Raw genomic sequence first — 21098 nt, 5'->3', positions numbered from 1 at the left:
GGGGGGGGGTATTTTTTCTCTCTCGCCTATCCTCGAGTCAGTGCGGACGTAGTGGTTAAGAGGCATGCCATGTAGTGTTGCGACTCTGCTAGTGGGCGTTGGGAAATGTGTGAGGCAGCAGCTCCAGGTTGACTTTCATATCCCAGTCTTCATATTCATACTTCATATCATGAATCTTCATATTTCGCTCATGAATTGAATGTCATATGTGCCGAGGTAGCCTACAACTGCTTCTCCATATTCGGGGGGGGGGGGGCAAGAGGCCAAAATGTAATAGCCTTATCAACACACTTCGCTGACAAATGAGATATAGTGCTTTAAAGCTGCAATAACTTTTTGGGCGACCCGACCAAATTCACATAACAAATTCTATATAATGTGTTATAGATAGACGCTCTTATCTATAGCGACTTACAGTTAGTGAGTACAAACATTTTTATATATATATATATATATACTGGTCCCCCGTGGGAATCGAACCCACAACCCTGGCGTTGCAAGCGCCATGCTCTACCAACTGAGCTACACGTGCAGTATTTCTGTGCTTCCGTTCTTAAGTTTAGTTTTTGTGTCTTTTACTGTTGCACACCAGCTTCAAACACCTGATATTACAATATCTTTGGTTATAGAACATATATTTTACAGCGGTTTAGATGGTACAATGATTCTCTACGCTATACTTCCTTGTTTTGTTCCAAACTGATATTAGGAAATGGTGGAGCGATTTCTGCAGTGCATCTTTAAATTTAATTTGACTTCTGCTATAACATGGAAAGCAAAACAGGTGCCCAAATCCATATGAGTTATTTAGCCTACCTAGAACATTAGGCCCATAATAACAATCAAATCAGTTAAATGGGATTCTAACTACCACTTCCATTTTAGGCCCAGCAGGAGCAGTGCATCTCTCTCCCCACCTGACTGGAACACACCTGTTTTATAGGCTACACAAATTAGCAGTAGGGGCTGTAACACTGAGCTAGATGCTGGATGTTACATCCAGTATAGCATCCGGCTCAGAGTTACATCCAGCATCCGGCTCAGAGTTACATCCAGCATCCAGCTCAGCTGAGTAGCATCCAGCTAAGAGTTACATACCACATCCAGCTCAGCTGAGTAGCATCCAGCTCAGAGTTACATCCAGCATTCGGCTCAGAGTTACATCCCGCATCCGGCTCAGAGTTACATCCAGCATCCGGCTCTGAGTTACATCCAGCATCCAGCTCAGCTGAGTAACATCCAGCTCAGAGTTGTATCCGGCTCAGAGTTACATCCAGCATCCGGCTCAGAGTTACATCCAGCACAGAGTTACATCCAGCATCAGGCTCAGATTACATCCGGCTCAGAGTTACATCCAGCATCCGGATCAGAGTTACATCCAGCATCAGGCTCAGAGTTACATCCAGCATCTGGCTCAGAGTTCCATCCAGCATCCGGCTTAGCGTTACATCCAGCATCCAGCTGGAACCACCGGCATCCAGCTGTAACTCTGAGCTGGATGTAACACTTCAACATAAGAGTCCCTCGATTTATCATACCAAAATAAAACTCCTGCAATTTCCAATTTCAAAATAAAAGTCCCTCCATTTGTCATGCTAAAATAAGTTCTGCTATTTCCATTTCAAAATAAGAATCTGACGATTTGTCATGCCAAAATAAGTCCTGCAATTTCCAATTTCAAAATAATAGTACCTTGGTTTGTCATGTATGTATTTTTATGTATATTTTATTTCAGTTCAATACTAATATAAAAGTCCAGGATGGAATGTCATCAAATTAATCAGTCGACTAAAACTCGATTAAATAATGAATATTTAGGCTACCTCTAACTTCCATCATGTGCACAGTCAGGTAGCCTTGTCCAACTAGGCCTACTATCCTCTCATATACCTAAGCTGGCAACATTGATATTGAGGCATATTGTAACCAATGCCAGCCATAATTAACCATATGGCTACAGCTTAAATAATTTATAGCTCAGATTTTCTCCCCATCATAACCGTCAAGTGGGGTAAATAACAGTGGTTTCTTTAAAAGGGGAGAATTGTAACTTTCCCAAAATGGCAGAAGTATTACTGTAGTCCTAATATTCAACAAATAGCATTAGTTTTTCCAATGGGAAAAAGCAACTGTCACTCGCATTTGCGGACCGCGGTGCGAGATCGGCCACACAGATGAATGAATAACAGAGCACATGGGAAAATAGAGCTTCTGATGTGATCAAAGCAAAAATAGCCTACGTGAAAGTAAGAGTGAGAGTAAACATTATTGTTTCTAGTTGAAGTTAGTTACAAGCCTGGGGACCTGTGTTGGAGAGCCGGGCAGATCTGCTCAATCAAACTGTGTCAGTTATTGTTGATGAAATTAACACTGATTGTCTGAAATAAATTCCAGAAAGTTATTCCAGTCTCAGCCTCTTCCCTGGGTGAAACAGTGTGAGCTCACACCAGATCTAAGAACCTGTATCGTACTGTATTACTAGGCAGAGCTCCCCATGCTCTCACTTTAAACCTGGGGTGAGATAGTTCATCAACACACTTATCCCTCTACAGCTACACATACAGTCCCAGTCAAACGTTTGGACACACCTACTCATTCCAGGGTTTTTCTTTATTTTTACTATTTTCTAAATTGTAGAATAATAGTGAAGACATCAAAACTATGAGATAACACATATGGAATCATGTAGTAACCAAAAAAGTGTTAATCAAATCAAAATATATTTTATATTGAAATGCATTCCAGGTGACTACCTCATGAAGCTGGATGAGAGAATGCCAAGAGTGTGCAAAGCTGTCATCAAGGCAAAGGGTGGCTACTTTGAAGAATATAAAATATAACATATATTTTGATTTGTTTAACACTTTTTTGGTTACTACATGATTCCATACTATTATTCTACAATGTAAAAAATAGTAAAAATAAAGAAAAACCCTTGAATGAGTAGGTGTGTCCAAACTTTTGACTGGTACTGTACATACATACATATATATAGTGGCGCAGTGGTCTAAGGCACTGCATCGCAGTGCTAGCTGTGCCACTAGAGATCCTGGTTCGAATCCAGGCTCTGTCGTAGCCGGCCGTGACCGGGAGACCCATGGGGCGGCGCGCAATTGGCCCAGCGTCGTCCACGGTAGGGGAGGGAATGGCCGGCAGGGATGTAGCTCAGTTGATAGAGCATGGCGTTTGCAACGCCAGGGTTGTGGGTTCGATTCCCACAGGGGGTAGGAAAATAAATAAATAATGTAAGTCGCTCTGGATAAGAGCGTCTGCTAAATGACTAAAATGTAAAAATATATACAGTGCATTCGGAAAGTATTCAGACCCCTTCCCTTTTTCCACATTATCTTATGTTACAGTCTTATTCTAAAATGGATCAAATAAAATAAATATCCTCATCAATCTATACACAATACCCCATAATGACAAAGCAAAGATGGTTGTCCTTCTGGAAGGTTCTCCCATCTCCACAGAGGAACTCTGGAGCTCTGTCAGAGTGACTATCGGGTTCTTGGTCACCTCCCTGACCAAGGCCCTTCTCCCCCGATTGCTCAGTTTGGCCGGGCGGCCAGCTCTAGGAAGAGTTTTGGTGGTTCCAAACTTCTTCCATTTAAGAATGATGGAGGCCACTGTGTTTTTGGGTACCTTCAATGCTGCAGAAATGTGTTGGTACCCTTCCCCAGATCTGTGCCTCGACATGATCCTGTCTCAGAGCTCTACGGACAATTCCTTCGACCTCATGGCTTGGTTTTTGCTCTGACTGTGGGACCTTATATAGACAGGTGTGAGCATTTCCAAATCATGTCCAATCAATTGAATTGAACCCCAGATGGACTCCAATCAAGTTGTAGAAACATCTCAATCAATGGTAACAGGATGCACCTGAGCTCAATTTCGAGTCTCATAGCAAACGGTCTGAATACTTATGTAAAAAAGTCTGTTTTTTATTTTAAATAAATTAGCAAATATTTATAAAAACCTGTTTTCGCTTTGTCATTATGGGGTATTGTGTGTAGATTGATGAGGACATTTTTATTTATTTAATCAATTTGAGAATAAGGCTGTAATGTAACAACATTTGGAAAAAGGGAAGGGGTCTGAATACTTTCCGAATGCACTGTATACTTCTGCGAACCGAATGAATCAAACCAGCCCCTCTGGTTGGAACGTGTTAGCACCTCCCCGCCAATAACTATTTATTTACCTGTTTTGTATTTATTAATTTTTCTCACAAAAGTAGTGCACTGGGACTTTACTAGTTATGTATTAGCGGACCAATATAGGGATCTGTAGCGCGGGCAATTTTTATTTTTAACTCTTTTTTGTATTTTTTTACTTTCTTCCTATCGGCTAATGGCTAGACCTGCAATTCACACCTCCTGTGTAAATGGTGATAGTACTACTGTCAACTATTTAATGTTCAATTTTCAAAATGAGAAGAGTGCAATTTAAGAACAATAATAGGCAACTATCAAACAATACACGTTGTCTATCCACAATGTTGGCTAGGCCTAAATATTTTCGTTTTGATAAATGCTCCATTATAAAAATCATGAATAATGTCTGCAAAGCAAATGTGGTTATTCCAATGAGAAAGGATAAACACAAGACCTAAACATGCCTCATTTTGCACATTTGCCACACATTGCCAGGGAAAGGCTATGCAAAGGTTAAACGTACAAATGAAACATCTATGTGAGGGAACTTCTAACAATTCTCAGCAATATCCTCCAATTACAACAGGTCCCTGGCATTCAATAATATTATATGCGTGCCATGTAGTAGGCCTTTGGTTCGTGGAGAAATGCTATCATCTAGCGGTGAAAGTAGAACTTTACGCATGGCACATATACAGTCGTGCGTGCGTGCACCCCACCATTAATGATCAGAAGACATTTACTCACCATAGTCATAAACTAACCATGACAATAGATATATCATCAGCAGCAACATCATGATCATCATCTGCATAATCTAGTTCAATCATAGAACTAGGCAACATTTCAATATATTCACATTCATAGGCTATTCTTTTAGTTATGGGCATGGTCATTTGAGCATAATGGTAATAATAATAGATTCATTGGACAAATTGAGTGACAATGAATAAGACTTGTCAAAGCACAACACAATAGTCATACCGCAAATAACATAAATACATAATCTTGATGTCAGTAATCTAGAGATTTAATGGTTGAGATCCACGAATTATTATGACAACATAGTAATCGGCCCATACACAGATATCATCTAGTGTCTATATATGTTTCTAGAATCATCCTGCGCTTTCTATGGATTACCAAACGCGCGAAAACATGTCCACAGTTTGATAACGCGGCCATGGGACATGAGAATCAGGTGACGGAGAACCACCAAGAGGCAGGAAGTCAGGGTGAAACGAAAAGTGTCGCTCTTTCACGGTTGTCACTAGATACCACAGTCGAAACAGTCTAGGCTATATCATAAAAAATCATGAAAACAAAAATGTGCTTTTTGGTCTTAATTCAAGGTTAGGGTTGGACATACATTTCAATATATTCACATTCATAGGCTATTCTTAAAGTTATGGGCATGGTCATTTGAGCATAATGGTAATTATGATAGATTCATTGGACAAATTGAGTGACAATGAATAAGACTTGTCAAAGCACAACCCAAGTCATACCACAAATAACATAAATGAACAGTCGGCCCATAAACAGATTTGATCTAGGGTCTATATCTGTTTCTAGAAGCATCCTGCGCTTTCTATGGATTACCAAACGCGCGAAAAAAATGTCCACAGTTTGATAACGCGGTCATAGGACATGAGAATCAGGTGACGGAGCACCACCAAGAGGCAGGAAGTGAGGGTGAAACGAAAAGTGTTGCTCTTTCACGGTTGCCACTAGTTACCACAGTCGAAACAGTCTAGGCTATATCATAAATATTCATGAAAACAAAAATGTGTTTTTTGGTCTTAATTCAAGGTTAGGGTTAGACATAAGTTTAGGTTTAAATGAGATTTTAAGAAGAAAATTGTATAAATGGGCGGGGTTTAGCCATAACTAAAACGTTGTGTCTGTGGTAACTAGTAAGGACTATCTTTTTAATTATGCCTAAACCAAGTCTATTTCTACAATGTATCTTCTTAAAATACGATTTTAAACCTTAACCACACTGCTAACCTTATGCCTAACCCTCACCTTAAATGAAGACTGAAAAGCACATTTTTGTTTTCATTAATTTATACAATTTTGACTTTGTGGCTATGATAATTAGTGACAACCCCTCTGGCCAGTAGGCTAGTAGTGCGTGCGTGCACCCCACCATTTATGCTCAGATGACAATTACTCACCATAGTCGTAAAATAACCATGAGAATGGATATATCATCATCAGCAGCAGCAACATCATGATCATCATCTTCATCATCTAGTTCAATCATAGAACTTTGCAACATTTCAATATATTCACATTCATAGGCAATTCTTCTAGTTATGGGCATGGTCATTTGAGCATAATGGTAATAATGATAGATTCGTTGGACAACTTGAGTGACAATGAGTAAGACTTGTCAAAGCACAACACAAATCATACCACAAATAACATAAATGAACAGTCTAGATGTCAGTAATGCAGAGACTTAATGGTTGAGATCCACTAATTATTATGACAACATAGCCATTGGCCCATAAACAGATTTGATCTAGTGTCTAAATCTGTTTCTAGAAGCATCCTGCGCTTTCTACGGATTACCAAACGATCAACAAAAAAAATCCACAATTTGATAACGCGGTCATCGGACATGAGAATCAGGTGACGGAGCACCACCAAGAAGCAGGAAGTGAGGGTGACACGAAAAGTGTCTCTCTTTCACGGTTGTCACTAGTTACCACAGCCACAAAGTCAAAACTGTCAAGGCTATATCGTAAAGTATAATGAAAACAGGTTAGGCATAAGATTAGGGTTAAAATTAGATTTTAAGAAGATAGATTGTATAAATGGGCGTGGTTTATCCATAATTACAACTTTGTGGCTGTGGTAACTAGTAAATACCATATTTTTAATTATGGCTAAACCCCGTCTATTTCTACAATTTATCTTCTGAAAATATGATTTAAAACCTAACCCTAACATTAATCATACCGCTAACCTTTGCCTAACCTTCACTTTAAATTAAGACCAAAAAGCACAAAAAAAAAATGACTTTGTGGCTGTGGTCATTTCACCCAGCACACAGACACGCCACTTTGGTTGAATATGTTCTGAGCAATAAAGTGCATTGAAAAATTGCCTGATGCAACATATCACCTCGAAGGTGTAATGATCTATGATCATAGGCCTATATTTGATCATTTTCCTATTGGCTGGGCTATACTGCACAATGATGAATAGGCCTACATAAACCAATATAATTGTGTGTAGCCTAGATGCTTTTGGTAGATGTATTGAAAATAATAGTGATATATTATCCTATTAAACGTATATTATCTCATGTCTTGGTTTAATAATACTGCTAGTCAAAGTAGGCCAAATCAACGAACTTATTCTAAACACAACACAAGTCTAGGGCACATAGCTTTATAAGTAGGGCACAGTCATGGACTTTTTATTAGCCCAACTGCATATGAATTTACAATTTGGCTACATGCCTACAGTAATCTGGCTCTAGCTCTCTCACTTAAGCCAAATATATTCCTCACAATTTTATATGACTAAATAACAATAGAGTTGGTCCAGGCTATGGGAATCCAATATGGACTATTTTGACAGACTAAATCAAGACAGACTATAAATATCCGTAAACCCCCTCTTCAAATATCAAGTAGTAATCGAGGTCAATATGTTGAAAGTCCCGGCACAGATCCTCTACAAGTCTAATTAAATTATGGTCCGATGACGCTGACTCACTCTGCAACATGGTCTCATAGCATTTTGTATTATTCTGTAAGTAAATCCGGGACACCTCTTTTAGTATGATATGTTACGTTTCGTTTGGTATGTATTAATTTGTGGATGTCCATCATCCATTTCATATGATATGTTACGAATTACAATTCATACGAAATGTTATGAATTACAATTCTTACAATATGTTATAAATTGAAATTCATACAATACGTTACGAATTTGCAAATTTACAATATGTTACGAATTTGAATAACATATGATATGTTACGAATTCCAATTTGTTGTCCCTAACGTTAGCTAGGTGGCTAACTCTAGCTAGCACTAGGGGTTTGGGGTAAATGTTAGGAGTTAAGTTAAAGGGTTAAGGTTAGGGGAAGGGTTAGCTAAAAGGGTTAGTGTTAGGGTTCAAGTTAGGGGAAGGGTTAGCTAACATGCTCAGTAGTTGTCAAGTAGCAAAAAAGTAGTAAGTAGTTGCTAATGAGCTAAAATTGTCCTTGATGGGATTCGAACACCCAACCTTTGGGTTGCTAGAAGTTCCCGTTATACAACCAACCACCCACTCTGTTTCTCAAATGACTGCCTCGCCTGGTTCACCAACTACTTCTCAGATAGAGTTCAATGTGTCAAATCAGAGGGCCTGTTGTCTGGACCTATGGCAGTCTCTATGGGGGTGCCACAGGGTTCAATTCTTGGGCTGACTCTTTTCTCCGTGTATATCAATGATGTCGCTCTTGCTGCTGGTGACTCTCAGATCCACCTCTACGCAGACGACACCATTTTGTATACATCTGGCCCTTCATTTGGACACTGTGTTAACAAACCTCCAAACGAGCTTCAATGCCATACAACACTCCTTCAGTAGCCTCCAACTGCTCTTAAACATTAGTAAAACTAAATGCATGCTCTTCAATCGAACGCTGCTGGCACCCGCCCACCCGACTAGAATCACTACTCTCGACGGGTCTGACCTAGAGTATGTGGACAACTACAAATACCTAGGTGTCTGGTTAGACTGTAAACTCTCCTTCCAGACTCACATTAAGAATCTCCAATCCAAAGTTACATCTAGAATCGGCTTCCTATTTCGCAACAAAGCCTCCTTCACTTATGCTGCCAAACATGCCCTCGTAAAACGGACTAGCCTACCAATCCTTGACCTTGGCGAAGTCATTTACAAAATAGCCTCCAACACTCTACTCAGCAAATTGGATGTTGTTTATCACAGTGCCATCAGTTTTGTCACCAAAGCCCCATATACTACCCACCACTGTGACCTGTACGCTCTTGTTGGCTGGTCCTCACTACATATTCGTCGCCAAACCCACTGGCTCCAGGCCATCTATAAATCACTGCTAGGCAAATCCCCGCCTTATTTTAGCACATTGGTCACCATAGTAACACCCACCCGTAGTATGCGCTCCAGCAGGTATATCTCACTAGTCATCCCCAAAGCCAACACCTCCTTTGGCCGCCATTTCTTCCAGTTCTCTGCTGCCAATGACTGGAACGAATTGTAAAAATCTCTGAAGCTGGAGACTCTTATCTCCCTCACTAACTTTAAACATCAGTTGTCAGAGCACCTTACCGATCACTGCACCTGTACACAGCCCATCTGAAATTAGCCCACCCAACTACCTCATCCCCATATTGTTATTTATTTTGCTCATTTGCACCCCAGTATCTCTATTTGCACATCATCTCTTGCACATCTATCATTCCAGTGTTAATACTAATTGTAATTATTTTGCACTATAGCCTATTTATTGCCTTACCTCCATAACTTGCTACATTTGCACACACTGTATATATATTTTATGTTGTATTTTTGACTTTATGTTTTGTTTTACCCCATATGTAACTCTGTGTTGATGTTTTTATCGCACTGCTTTGCTTTATCTTGGCCAGGTCGCAGTTGTAAATGAGAACTTGTTCTCAACTGGCTTACCTGGTGAAATAAAGGTGAAATAAAAATAAATAAATAAACTCTATCTTCTGTAAATATATAAAATGTAACATATCATAGCAATTAGAGTATCCCAGATGTACATTTACTATGTTACGTCTAGTCTATGAGAACAATATGCTCGCGGGGAATTCCCGTATGGAAAGTGCCTTGTCATACCTCCGCCTTCCATTTTACACTTTGGCGTCCGCGTCCCACCCATTTGTTTACATTACCTTGTCTTTTGAGCACAATAACAGAAGGAGCAGAGAGCTTTGTCATTTAGGACAGTGGACTTCCCCCCGAAGCCGCGCCAAACCCTCGTGATTGGCTAGACCGATGCATAAATATTACACAAGACGTCGCCATTAGGTTCATAGGCGGAACTGTACTCAGAAAAGCAAGACGCACTGACAGCTAGCTATCTTACAGTGGAGCGGGCCTTTAACATTTTAACTGCGCCACAAATATTTTAGAGCGAAAATTGGGCTGAAAGTAAGTCGTGAGAAGACTCGACCATGTCTATGACCGTGAAAGCCTATCTCCTTGGGAAGGAACACATACCGAAAGAAATTCGTCGCTTTGCTGTCGACCAAGATGTTTCAACGAGTTTTGAGTATCTGAATCGAAAGGTTGTTGATGTTTTCTCAACACTGCGAAATGTCCCTTACCAAATGTTTTACAAAGGTAAGCCTATACTGTCAGTGTTTCATTATAGGCCTATGTTGCTGTGTTTTCGATGGTGTTATTGTCATAAATTTTTCCTGGTGGTAATTTTGCTGTAATATTCCATAACATCGCGCCCGACAACGTAATGCACTATTACAGTAAAGTTAGTGCGCACTTTACTACCTAGCCTACTTGAGTAGGACAATAAACTGATTCATGTCGAGTCATAGGCCTAGACTAAAGTGCGTCAAGAAGTTGATAAGTGAAATAAGCAGCTGACTGAAAGCTTCAATAACAGGAGTGAGCTTGACCAATACCATAATAGATCTCAAGATGACAATTTGTCACTAGATAAATCCGATAGAGCTGGTACACAGGTCATTATTAAAGTCTACATTTGACATTGCATTTCATAGTGAATGTCAGATAGAAATAGAGTGAGCAGCAAATAGGCCCTATTTCATGTATGTCATGCAATGATGTAGATATATATATAAAAAATAATCCGTTACCAATTATAGTCTTCAATAGCCTGTACCTGTTCTACTACATTTCTCCGAGCTCGCCCTACCTGTAGGCCTACCATCTGTTCATAGTGGACAAAATATCCCATAGATATGGGTCTCTTGTGGTAACTTAGCAACAGATGGCATTAACACAGAAGAAAAAAAAACTAATACAATTCTGTAAGAGCGCTCCTCCCAATAAGCTTACTTAACCCAAGTAGGGTATCAAAGTTGACCTATTTCATACAGTAGTATTATTGACTGGTACCACATCACAAAATTGATGTTTTCCATATTGGGCATCAAGGTTGGGGTCAATTCCATTCCAACAGTCAAACCAGGAAGTTAATTATTTTTCAATATTGAAAAAATTGGGGATTTTCAATAACTGAACTGGAAATCGACAATCGTGTTGGTCTGAGCACAACACATTTGTAACAAAAATATTCCCTTAACTAACCTTTGTTTCAAATAAAAAAAGCCACTGAGGATAAGCTGTGGACAGATGTCCTTACTAGTGAACTCTCACTGCTATTATCTAATAATCTGTTCTAGATAAGGAGCTGACAGCAAACAATGGCTTGTGAAACAAGTGAGGAGATCAGTGTGACAATGTATTGTCTTTTTTGTTTACCATGTACCCAGACGAGGACGATGACATGATCGCCTTCTCCACCGACGATGAGCTCATCATGGGCCTCACCTGCATCAAGGACGACACCTTCCGCCTCTTCATCAAGGGTGAATCTTTTGTGATCAGATGGTACATTTTGAAATATAATATATAAAGATGAATCAATCTGGTATTAATGTGTAATGCATTGTCATCATTACCACTATCATAATGACATAGCATTCTCATTGTTACAGACACATTGTAGTTATTAATACCTACCCGCATATCCTTTTTTTCTTTCCCTTACAGAGAAGAAGGAGCACAGGCGCGAGTTCCCTGCTTTTGCCTTCCCGGGCGGTGTCCCTCCTTTCACCTTCCCCCCTCACCCTGGAGCGCCCCATATGGGACCTCCTCCACCCCATGGCCCACCACCCCATGGTCACGGCCCCCACGGGCCCCCCATTGTGCACCCCAACGTTACCTGTGATGAATGCGAGGGCCCGGTGACGGGGACCCGTTTCAAGTGCACCGTGTGCCCCAACCACGACCTATGCTCCCCGTGCCAGGCCAAGGGGCTCCACAAAGAGCACGTCCTCCTGCCCATCTGGCATCCCTTCAACAACACATTCGAGGTGAGACACATATGTTTTAATAGGTTTGTCTTGTTTTAAGGTGGATATACTTGCATATACACATATCTGAGCAATTTAAAACATCACTGAAAGTGTTTTCTTAGTCCAGAAACAAAAACGGGACTATCTATGTGTGGTTAGGGAGAGAAAAATGGCCTCTATAGTTTGATCTTGTTCTTCTACACAGTGGTTCCCTCGTGGGAAGTGGATGCGGAAGATGAGGCACTGCATGTGGGCTCAGGCCCAAAGCCAGGCCCAGCCTGGTCCCTCTGTGTCCCAGCCAGGCCAGGCGGCCCCCGAGGACAGTCAGCCCTCCTCTGATGCCTCATCTGCTTCCTCCCAGCAGTCCCAGGCCAATATGGATTACCTGAAGAACATTGGAGAAGGGGTGGCAGCCATGCTTAGCCCACTGGGTAAGACCAAGCGAAAAGTGCCATATAATAATTTCATCATTATTATCAATCCATTGTTTGAAATATACGGACTACTCTAAATTTGAATGCACTGAAATTGCTTACTTACCTCTCCATGTTGCCTGCAGGTATCGATGTGGATATTGACGTGGAGCACGAGGGGAAGAGGACCAAGGTGATGACCCCCAACCCGACCCCACCTGGGTCAGGAGGCTACCCCAGTGCTATGAGTGACAACGGGACAGGGGGGTCAGAGGGAGCAGGGGCTAAAGAGGGAGACATGGAGGTGGACGAGCTGAGCAGCCTGGGGAGCGCCAGTGGTTTGGCTAAGGTATGACACGCACTGCTTTTATAGCTTAGTTATTTGATAATCAAAGTATACTTTATTATCAGACTAAAAAGTCAATGTTTCATTCTAATGAATGATAATTAATCACAAGTAATGGGGAAGAATAAAATGGCATCTCTCCGAGATGGTATGTGTTGTTAAATTATGTATCTCTCTCTGTGCAGGGTGGTGACGAGGAATGGACTCACCTGACCTCCAAGGAGGTGGACCCCTCTACAGGAGAGCTCCAGTCTCTCAGGGTGGGCGAGGAGGACTCACTGGAAGCCCTAGGGTCCATCACCCCTCCCCAGGGTCCCTCACAGGAACCACAGAAGTCCCTCACTCTCGCTGAGGCCGCAGCCTACCCCCACTTGCCTCAAGGTACGATACAGTTTGAGAATTCTCATATCCTCCATCACTAGTATTGTGGTGATTGCTTATCCTCCTTGCTAGTAGTAACCACTTCAGTCAGTGGTAGTTATAGCCCTCATCACTAGCGGTAGTTGTGACTTCAGTTAGTGGTAGTTATATCCCCAGTTAGTGATGGGCATCATAGTTGTTACTTTAGCTCGTGGTTCTTATATCCCTGATTTACTACTAGTACAGTAGTAGTGACTAGTAGAAGTTACTTACATCAGAGATTGACCTTCCACTGTGTCCAGATGCAGACCCACGCCTGGTGGAGTCCCTGTCCCAGATGCTGTCCATGGGCTTCACAGACGAGGGTGGCTGGCTCACCCGTCTCCTCCACACCAAGGACTGCGACGTCGGGGCCGCCCTGGACACCATCCACTACTCCAAACCACCCCAGAAGTAAAGGGGCCCAAACACAGAACCCTGAGGCACACCACTCTTACATCCCCCAATCATAGCCACGTCACCAATACTGCCTTCTCTTCTGTCCCTCTAATCTAATTCACACCTCTCTGGCAATTTAGTAGCTCAAGCAATAAGTCTATTAGCTCTGAATATGTAATGGTGAAAATCTCTTGCTATTTTAAGATATATCTATCGTACTGACAATTAAGTATAAAGGATTTACTAGTCAGGTATTTATCTTAATGATAATTATGACGTTTCTATAACCTTTAACTCTTAAATGTGGTGTTGTTTAACTAAGCGTTAACAGATACATGGGTTCATTTGAAATTGGATTGAAAAAAGCAGTACAAATGTTAACCAACATAGTATCATAGAATATTAACTCAAGAGCAAGTACCATGCAAGTTGCTGATTAATCAAGTAACGGTTCTTACTTATCATTTAGTGTTATTATTGCCAGACAAATAAATGGTGTCGTGTTCATTATCAGTGTCAACAGAATCAGGTGAAGGGTGTGAATCACTGAAAACATTTCTCCCCTGTCGAAACTAAATAAAAGACTTCTGCAAAGAAACTGTATTGTCATTGGATTTTCATACTGTCTCATTAAATACATAGTTTAATCATTTGATCTTTATTGCAACCATTAACTATTAGACAAAATCCAGAGATTAATTAGTTGAAAATCTTCATTACAAAACATTCAGACTTGTTTACAGAGTAGACTACTAGGCCACTTAGTATTTAGATGTACTTCTGCATTTACAAAAAAAAAAAAGCAACCATTACATGACTTTTAAAATGTGTCATCAAAGTCGTCATCCGTGTAGAACAGGGTCACCAGAGAGAGGTCGGGGCATGGGCGCTTGGTGGGCGGGGGCTGATGACAGACTGGTGCTTCGCTCTCAGGTAATGCCATATGGGCAGGACCTCCTTCGCTATTGGCTGCCTCCCCAAATCCACAATGAGTGATAGTTGACTTCAGCCTATCAAATGTCTTCCCTGTGCGCTGCCCCAGAAAACCACTATCCCCACCCAATATGGAAATACCACTACAGCCCAGTTGTCCTATAGGGGCTTTTGTATAGTTCTGGTGTTTGATCACCACATTTGAGAACATTGAACCAGTGGTTTGGAACTCATCCATCTGCATTGTACTCCCACTCCAGTTGGTCTCATCTTCCTCAGGAGGGGCAGAAGTTAGAAACTGGGCCCATTTGGAGGTCTGTGACACCGCAGTACCCGAGGATCCAGAAGGTTGTGAGGTCCTCGCTGTATTGGCTCTGTAGGGGGCTGAGGTTGAAGAGGGTTTGCTGCTGGTAGTTGAGGGTGGTTCAATTACAGTAGGGGGTTTGCTGTAAGCTGGGACTGGTGGTCTGCAGGGAGCTGACTGTTTGGGAGACCATTGTACAGACGCCAATGAGCTGGGGTGTCTGTTGTGTTGTGGCGGCTGTGGTAAAAAGCGAACCAGAGAAAGCATATTAGTACATACAAGGAACAGACTGCTTGGACATGTGCTAGTATGAATTAGCATTAGCTGCTTACATTAGCCGACTTCCCTTTCGTCCTCCAGCCTTGTGTAGGAGGCATGGTGTCCTCTTCTCCACTGTGATATCCACTCCCCTCATTCTCTCCTCTACCTCGCTTCCTCTTTCTGTTGGGCCACATTAATAATCCATGCTGTCACAAATACCTATGCTCAGTCTAAACAGAGATGCTGTGGTATAGAGAAGGGTTAGAAGGTTTTTTACAGAAAATAAACAATCACATTAAAGTGGACTGAATAGTCAACTTCGACAATGATAAGTGGTGCAGTTGATTACTCAGGTATGGTTTTGGATCAGTGTTTAGAATGGTGGCCAATTGATCCTCAGATGACCCTGTCTGATGACACAGGTGTGACATGTAGGCCACTGTTTAGGCACAAACATAACAAAATAATTAGCCTGCATGAGTCATGGGCATACCTGACATGTATGTTGCCTTGGAGATGCTTTCTGTCCATGTAAACATTCTCCTCTTCCTCAGCCTCTTCTTGGCCCGCCCCTTCGTCGCTCGTCTGCAGGTATTTACTCCAGCGACTCCCATTAGCCTCTTCTGCCTACAGGAATACAATTATTCATTTACCGGTCGTTTGAATGGTAAAAAATGTTGTTTTCTTATGATATTCAATGGACAACATGAGTTATTGGTTAGGGCTGCTGCCCTAAACTAAGTATGGGAATGCAAGGCATGTTCAGTTTGTACCCGACTGCCTGTGCCTACATTCAATTGACTGTCAAATACATGTGTGTGTGTCCAAAACAAGTGATGAGCAGTAACAATGGTGTGAACTCACATTCTGGTCACAACACTCCTGAGCTTTGTCTACCACCTCTTCTTCAGCCACATCGTCCACCTCCTCCCTATCACAAAGAATAAAGAAAGAGACATAGCATGATATAGTTCATTTAGGCACACATTTTACATCTCACCTGGAAATTAAGCTAGGGGAAAGTGACATACAGGGCATATGTGAATCCAAGTCTTCTCACACCACACAACACCCAAACAGGATTGAGTGCATAAAGATAAATACATTCCACAGTAATATTATTTAGACTGCCATTTCTGCCTTGGCCTATTTAAATTCAGTAATGCAAATCATAGGAAATGGAATGCTCGGTACTCTGCTTGCTTCCTGGCAGGGTGGAGTAGACAGTGGTGAGAGTGACATTTAAATAACAGTAGCGTTACCATCGTGACCAGGCTTTCTGGTCCTGCTCTTCAAGTATCTCTCCACGCCTGGCATTGAGCTTCTGAACATGACGTCTGCAATCCACTCCAGAGCCACGCCCAAACACCTGGAAAGGTTACACAACAAACACATTGGCCATGTTCGAGAGCATCAAAACCGTGAATTATCATGGGTAAATTGTGACTGACTGACTTACAAATAATAATTAGTCATTATTTATATATCAGTCTGTCGGCTGCGATATCGAACAACCCATTATTATTATTTTTTGTTTACAAATACTTTACTTGTTTGTCAAATGTGTGGTTCGAACAAATCATTAGCTGTCTTACCTTGATGACCGACTGCTTTTCCCCACACAGCTTGCAGTTCCATTTTTTGCTCTTTTTAACCTGCAATCAAGCGAGCAAATATTATGTTTACACATGCAACGCAAGTTTGAAGATAGCTAGCTAAGTTAACAGGTTAGCAACATTGCTAACTAGAATGTTTACTCCTTCTACAACTAGCAAACTTAAGTTACCTGTTGCACTTGGTAGGTTTGGCAAGAACAGCATCTTAAGACATGAAACTCCTGAACCATGTTCCTTGTTTTAGTTGTAGTAGCTAACTAAAAACGATTAGTTTGAGATGCTATTTTCCCGGGATTGTTTTTGAAAAACGATCGAATGCGGAAACAGGAAACGTGACGTCATGCGTCAGCTACCACAGAAGCAGAAGACAATCAAATATCTTGAGCGCCCTCAGCCGTTGGCTAAGTGCAGAGTAATTCAATGGGCTCAAGCATGAAGATACAGTACTACAGTGAGGGGGAAAAGTATTTGATCCCCTGCTGATTTTGTACGTTTGCCCACTGACAAAGAACTGATCAGTCTATAATTTTAATGGTAGGTTTATTTGAACAGTGAGAGACAGAATAACAACAAAAAAATCCAGAAAAACGCATGTCAAAAATGTTATAAATTGATTTGCATTTTAATAATAATAATAATATTTGAATGAGGGAAATAAGTATTTGACCCCCTCTCAATCAGAAAGATTTCTGGCTCCCAGGTGTCTTTTATACAGGTAACGAACTGAGATTAGGAGCACACTCTTAAAGGGAGTGCTCCTAATCTCAGCTTGTTACCTGTATAATAATTAGTCATGTAACAGACACTCTTATCTAGAGTGACTTACAGGAGCAATTAGGGTTAAGTGCCTTGCTCAAGGGCACAGACAGATTTTTTTCACCTAGTCGGCTCGGGGATTAGAACCAGCAACCTTTCAGTTACTGGCACAACGCTCTTAACCACTAAGCTACCTGTCCACAGAAGCAATCAATCAATCAGATTCCAAACTCTCCACCATGGCCAAGACCAAAGAGCTCTCCAAGGATGTCAGGGACAAGATTGTAGACCTACACAAGGCTGGAATGGGCTACAAGACCATCGCCAAGCAGCTTGGTGAGAAGGTGACAAAAGTTGGTGTGATTATTCGCAAATGGAAGAAACACAAAATAACTGTCAATCTCCCTCGGCCTGGGGCTCCATGCAAGATCTGATCTCGTGGAGTTGCAATGATCATGAGAACAGTGAGGAATCAGCCCAGAACTACACGGGAGGATCTTGTCAATGATCTCAAGGCAGCTGGGACCATAGTCACCAAGAAAACAATTGGTAACACACTACGCCGTGAAGGACTGAAATCCTGCAGCGCCCGCAAGGTCCCCCTGCTCAAGAAAGCACATATACATGCTCATCTGAAGTTTGCCAATTAACATCTGAATGATTCAGAGGAGAACTGGGTGAAAGTGTTGTGGTCAGATGAGACCAAAATGGTGCTATTTGGCATCAACACAACTCGCCGTGTTTGGAGGAGGAGGAATGCTGCCTATGACCCCAAGAACACCATCCCCACCGTCAAACATGGAGGTGGAAACATTATGCTTTGGGGGTGTTTTTCTGCTAAGGGGACAGGACAACTTCACCGCATCAAAGGGACGATGGACGGGGCCATGTACCGTCAAATCTTGGGTGAGAACCTCCTTCCCTCAGCCAGGGCATTGAAAATGGGTCGTGGATGGGTATTCCAGCATGACAATGACCCAAAACACACAGCCAAGGCAACAAAGGAGTGGCTCAAGAATAAGCACATTAAGGTCCTGGAGTGGCCTAGCCAGTCTCCAGACCTTAATCCCATAGAAAATCTGCGGAGGGAGCTGAAGGTTTGAGTTGCTAAACGTCAGCCTCGAAACCTTAATGACTTGGAGAAGATCTGCAAAGAGGAGTGGAACAAAATCCCTCCTGAGATGTGTGCAAACCTGGTGGCCAACTACAAGAAACGTCTGACCTCTGTGATTGCCAACAAGGGTTTTGCCACCAAGTACTAAGTCATGTTTTGCAGAGGGGTAAAATACTTATTTCCCTCATTAAAATGCAAATCAATTTATAACATTTTTGACATGTGTTTTTGTTGTTATTCTGTCCCTCACTGTTGAAATAAACCTACCATTAAAATTATAGACTGATCATTTCTTTGTCAGTGGGCAAACGTACAAAATCAGCAGGGGATCAAATACTTTTTCCCCCCTCACTGTATGTTGTTCAATTAAGCAATAAGGCCCTTAGCGGTGGCATATGGCCAATATACCACAAACCCCCGAGGTGCCTTATTGCTATTATAAACTGGTTACCAACGTAATTAGAGCAGTAAAAATAAATGTTGCCATACCCATGGTCTAAGGTCTGATATACAACAGCTGTCAGCCAATCAGCATTCAGGGCTCAAAACACCCAGTTTATAATGTAAAATAATTCACTTGTAAGGAGAAATTGGATTAAGAGTGGCCAATCTTCTGTCTGCAGATCTAAAAACAAACAACTATTAAAAATACCCAAAGGTTGTAAGCCTGTTCTATTAAATAAAACCACCAAGTTATTTCATTCATTATTTTAATTTATTACACAATATAGTACAGTACTGATCAAATACAATTTAAAATGCAAGTTTGTGAATAAACACATATGTTACATGGATACAGTGATGATATTATAGCTATAGATGGATAAACAGACTTGTAACAGCCACATAGGCTATCCCAGAACCCAAAAAGATCCAAAACTGCTTCCTCATTCTTTGTTTTCACATTTAGCAAGTCGTCTGCAAGGTAAACACGTACAATTTGTCATTTTTCATTAGATATAAGAAACATAGGCAGATGAAAAGCAAAAAATATACAAAAAAGTGAGACAGGTTGTGTGTGCCAACATAACATAATCTACATACAATTTGATTAACTGGGACTGGGGCTTAGTGCAAATAACACTGTAATAAATTTAACTTGGGGTATAAAACTATTATCTTACAAAGTGCCAATAAACTTGGTATGTAACGCTGCAAACAAATTCATTGGTCAATGCTGGACTGTTGTGTTTGGTTATACACAAAGGGCCAGCCAGACAACCTTTTAAGTCTGGTTTTAGTGTCATAGAAGAACAGTTCAGAGACCAGTATTGAGCAGCGCCAGCACATTTCTCCACTGATTTCAGACCTGTCTGGATAACAATAATGGAAACTAAAACTGTGAGGACCCTATAGCCTTGTCTAACAATCCTTAACTCCTACTTCTCTAGTGTTTTTCAAATCAGAAGTTCTGAAGGAACTAGATAGGTGTGAGCAATATGACAGATAATCCCTGAATCTCATCAGCACTGGAGCTACCATATTGCTTACATCTGTCCAGTTTCTTCTGAAGTAGGGGAGCCGAATGGTTTAAAGACAATGGGTTCTTAAAGATACTTTTTCTGGCCAAACATAAAAAATAGCTGTTGATGAAAGTGGACATGAAGAATTCTGTAGAATTGCAAAATATCTATGTTTGTGACCAATATGGGTGTGTAGTCAATCAAAATACTGTGTATGAAGCTTATCTCTGTTAAAACTAGGTTATGAATATTCAGGAGGAGAGTAACACTGTTTTCCCAATACCTTCATAACATGAGACCAATTTGAGGCTATATTATTATCAAGAAACAACATTAATACATTTAAAAGCTTTGAACGATAGAAGATAATTCGGAAATGATTTGCAGTAATTTACAGCTTGGGACTCCTATTGGTGTGAAGGAAAAGCATTACATGGCGTTTTAGCAAGTGTTTGAGACTGACATTTCATGGGAATCTGTTAAAATAGTATTTGCTTGCAGGAAATGTTTACTTACTGCTATTCTGAAATGACAGAAGCGGTGCATTGCAGGTGTAACCATCGACCACTTACAGGTGGTCTATTTAACTCCGTCACGAATACAAATATAAAACTAACTCACAGCTAGGCCTAGTAACTGTAATGGAAAAACTATAGTACAATATTCGAGGTCATTTGATGAATGACAGATAGTGCCCAGAGTGTCTGCTTTGAACTAGGGGAATAGAGATACTGCCTTGTTTGATATGCAGGTCAAATTCAAGAAGGGCATTCAATTAAAACAATGCGGTTTGTTGTGATGCTCCAACTCTGCAGATAGCCTCACTGAGGTCCCTCCCCAAAATGCCAACACTAC

The 21098-nt window shown here is 41.1% G+C and overlaps 2 protein-coding genes across 2 annotated transcripts; one reads left to right on the top strand and one right to left on the bottom strand.

Moving 5' to 3' along the window:
* The first annotated feature begins 10091 nt into the window (after positions 1 to 10091).
* On the top strand, positions 10092 to 14394 carry sqstm1 (sequestosome 1). The gene is made up of 7 exons (XM_041841019.1): positions 10092 to 10521; positions 11655 to 11750; positions 11935 to 12257; positions 12445 to 12670; positions 12799 to 13001; positions 13184 to 13379; positions 13661 to 14394. Exons 1-7 carry the CDS (start codon positions 10353 to 10355, stop codon positions 13813 to 13815), a joined length of 1368 nt encoding a protein of 455 aa, XP_041696953.1. The 5' UTR covers positions 10092 to 10352; the 3' UTR covers positions 13816 to 14394.
* A 75-nt stretch (positions 14395 to 14469) lies between these two features.
* On the bottom strand, positions 14470 to 17225 carry LOC121537046 (MRN complex interacting protein). The gene is made up of 7 exons (XM_041844793.2): positions 17081 to 17225; positions 16890 to 16949; positions 16557 to 16663; positions 16159 to 16225; positions 15788 to 15921; positions 15366 to 15474; positions 14470 to 15270 (listed from the first exon to the last, which is right to left on the bottom strand). Exons 1-7 carry the CDS (start codon positions 17138 to 17140, stop codon positions 14617 to 14619), a joined length of 1191 nt encoding a protein of 396 aa, XP_041700727.1. The 5' UTR covers positions 17141 to 17225; the 3' UTR covers positions 14470 to 14616.
* Between the last annotated feature and the right edge of the window lie 3873 nt (positions 17226 to 21098).

Source organism: Coregonus clupeaformis, chromosome 2 (genome assembly GCF_020615455.1).
Source record: "Coregonus clupeaformis isolate EN_2021a chromosome 2, ASM2061545v1, whole genome shotgun sequence".
In the NCBI taxonomy this organism is placed as follows: Eukaryota; Metazoa; Chordata; class Actinopteri; order Salmoniformes; family Salmonidae; genus Coregonus; species Coregonus clupeaformis.
Note: the sequence above shows the minus strand (reverse complement) of the source record. Positions and strands in the feature narration are given on the sequence as shown.

Excerpts from the sequence above, each read along its gene's own strand:
- sqstm1 (XM_041841019.1), top strand. The coding sequence starts at position 10,353 with ATGTCTATGACCGTGAAAGCCTATCTCCTTGGGAAGGAACACATACCG. Across the intron at positions 10,522-11,654 it reads TTACCAAATGTTTTACAAAG|ACGAGGACGATGACATGATC; the intron begins GTAAGCCTATAC and ends CCATGTACCCAG. Across the intron at positions 12,258-12,444 it reads CCTTCAACAACACATTCGAG|TGGTTCCCTCGTGGGAAGTG; the intron begins GTGAGACACATA and ends TCTTCTACACAG.
- LOC121537046 (XM_041844793.2), bottom strand. The coding sequence starts at position 17,140 with ATGGTTCAGGAGTTTCATGTCTTAAGATGCTGTTCTTGCCAAACCTAC. Across the intron at positions 16,664-16,889 it reads AAAAGCAGTCGGTCATCAAG|GTGTTTGGGCGTGGCTCTGG; the intron begins GTAAGACAGCTA and ends TAACCTTTCCAG. Across the intron at positions 15,922-16,158 it reads AGGAGTGTTGTGACCAGAAT|GCAGAAGAGGCTAATGGGAG; the intron begins GTGAGTTCACAC and ends GTATTCCTGTAG.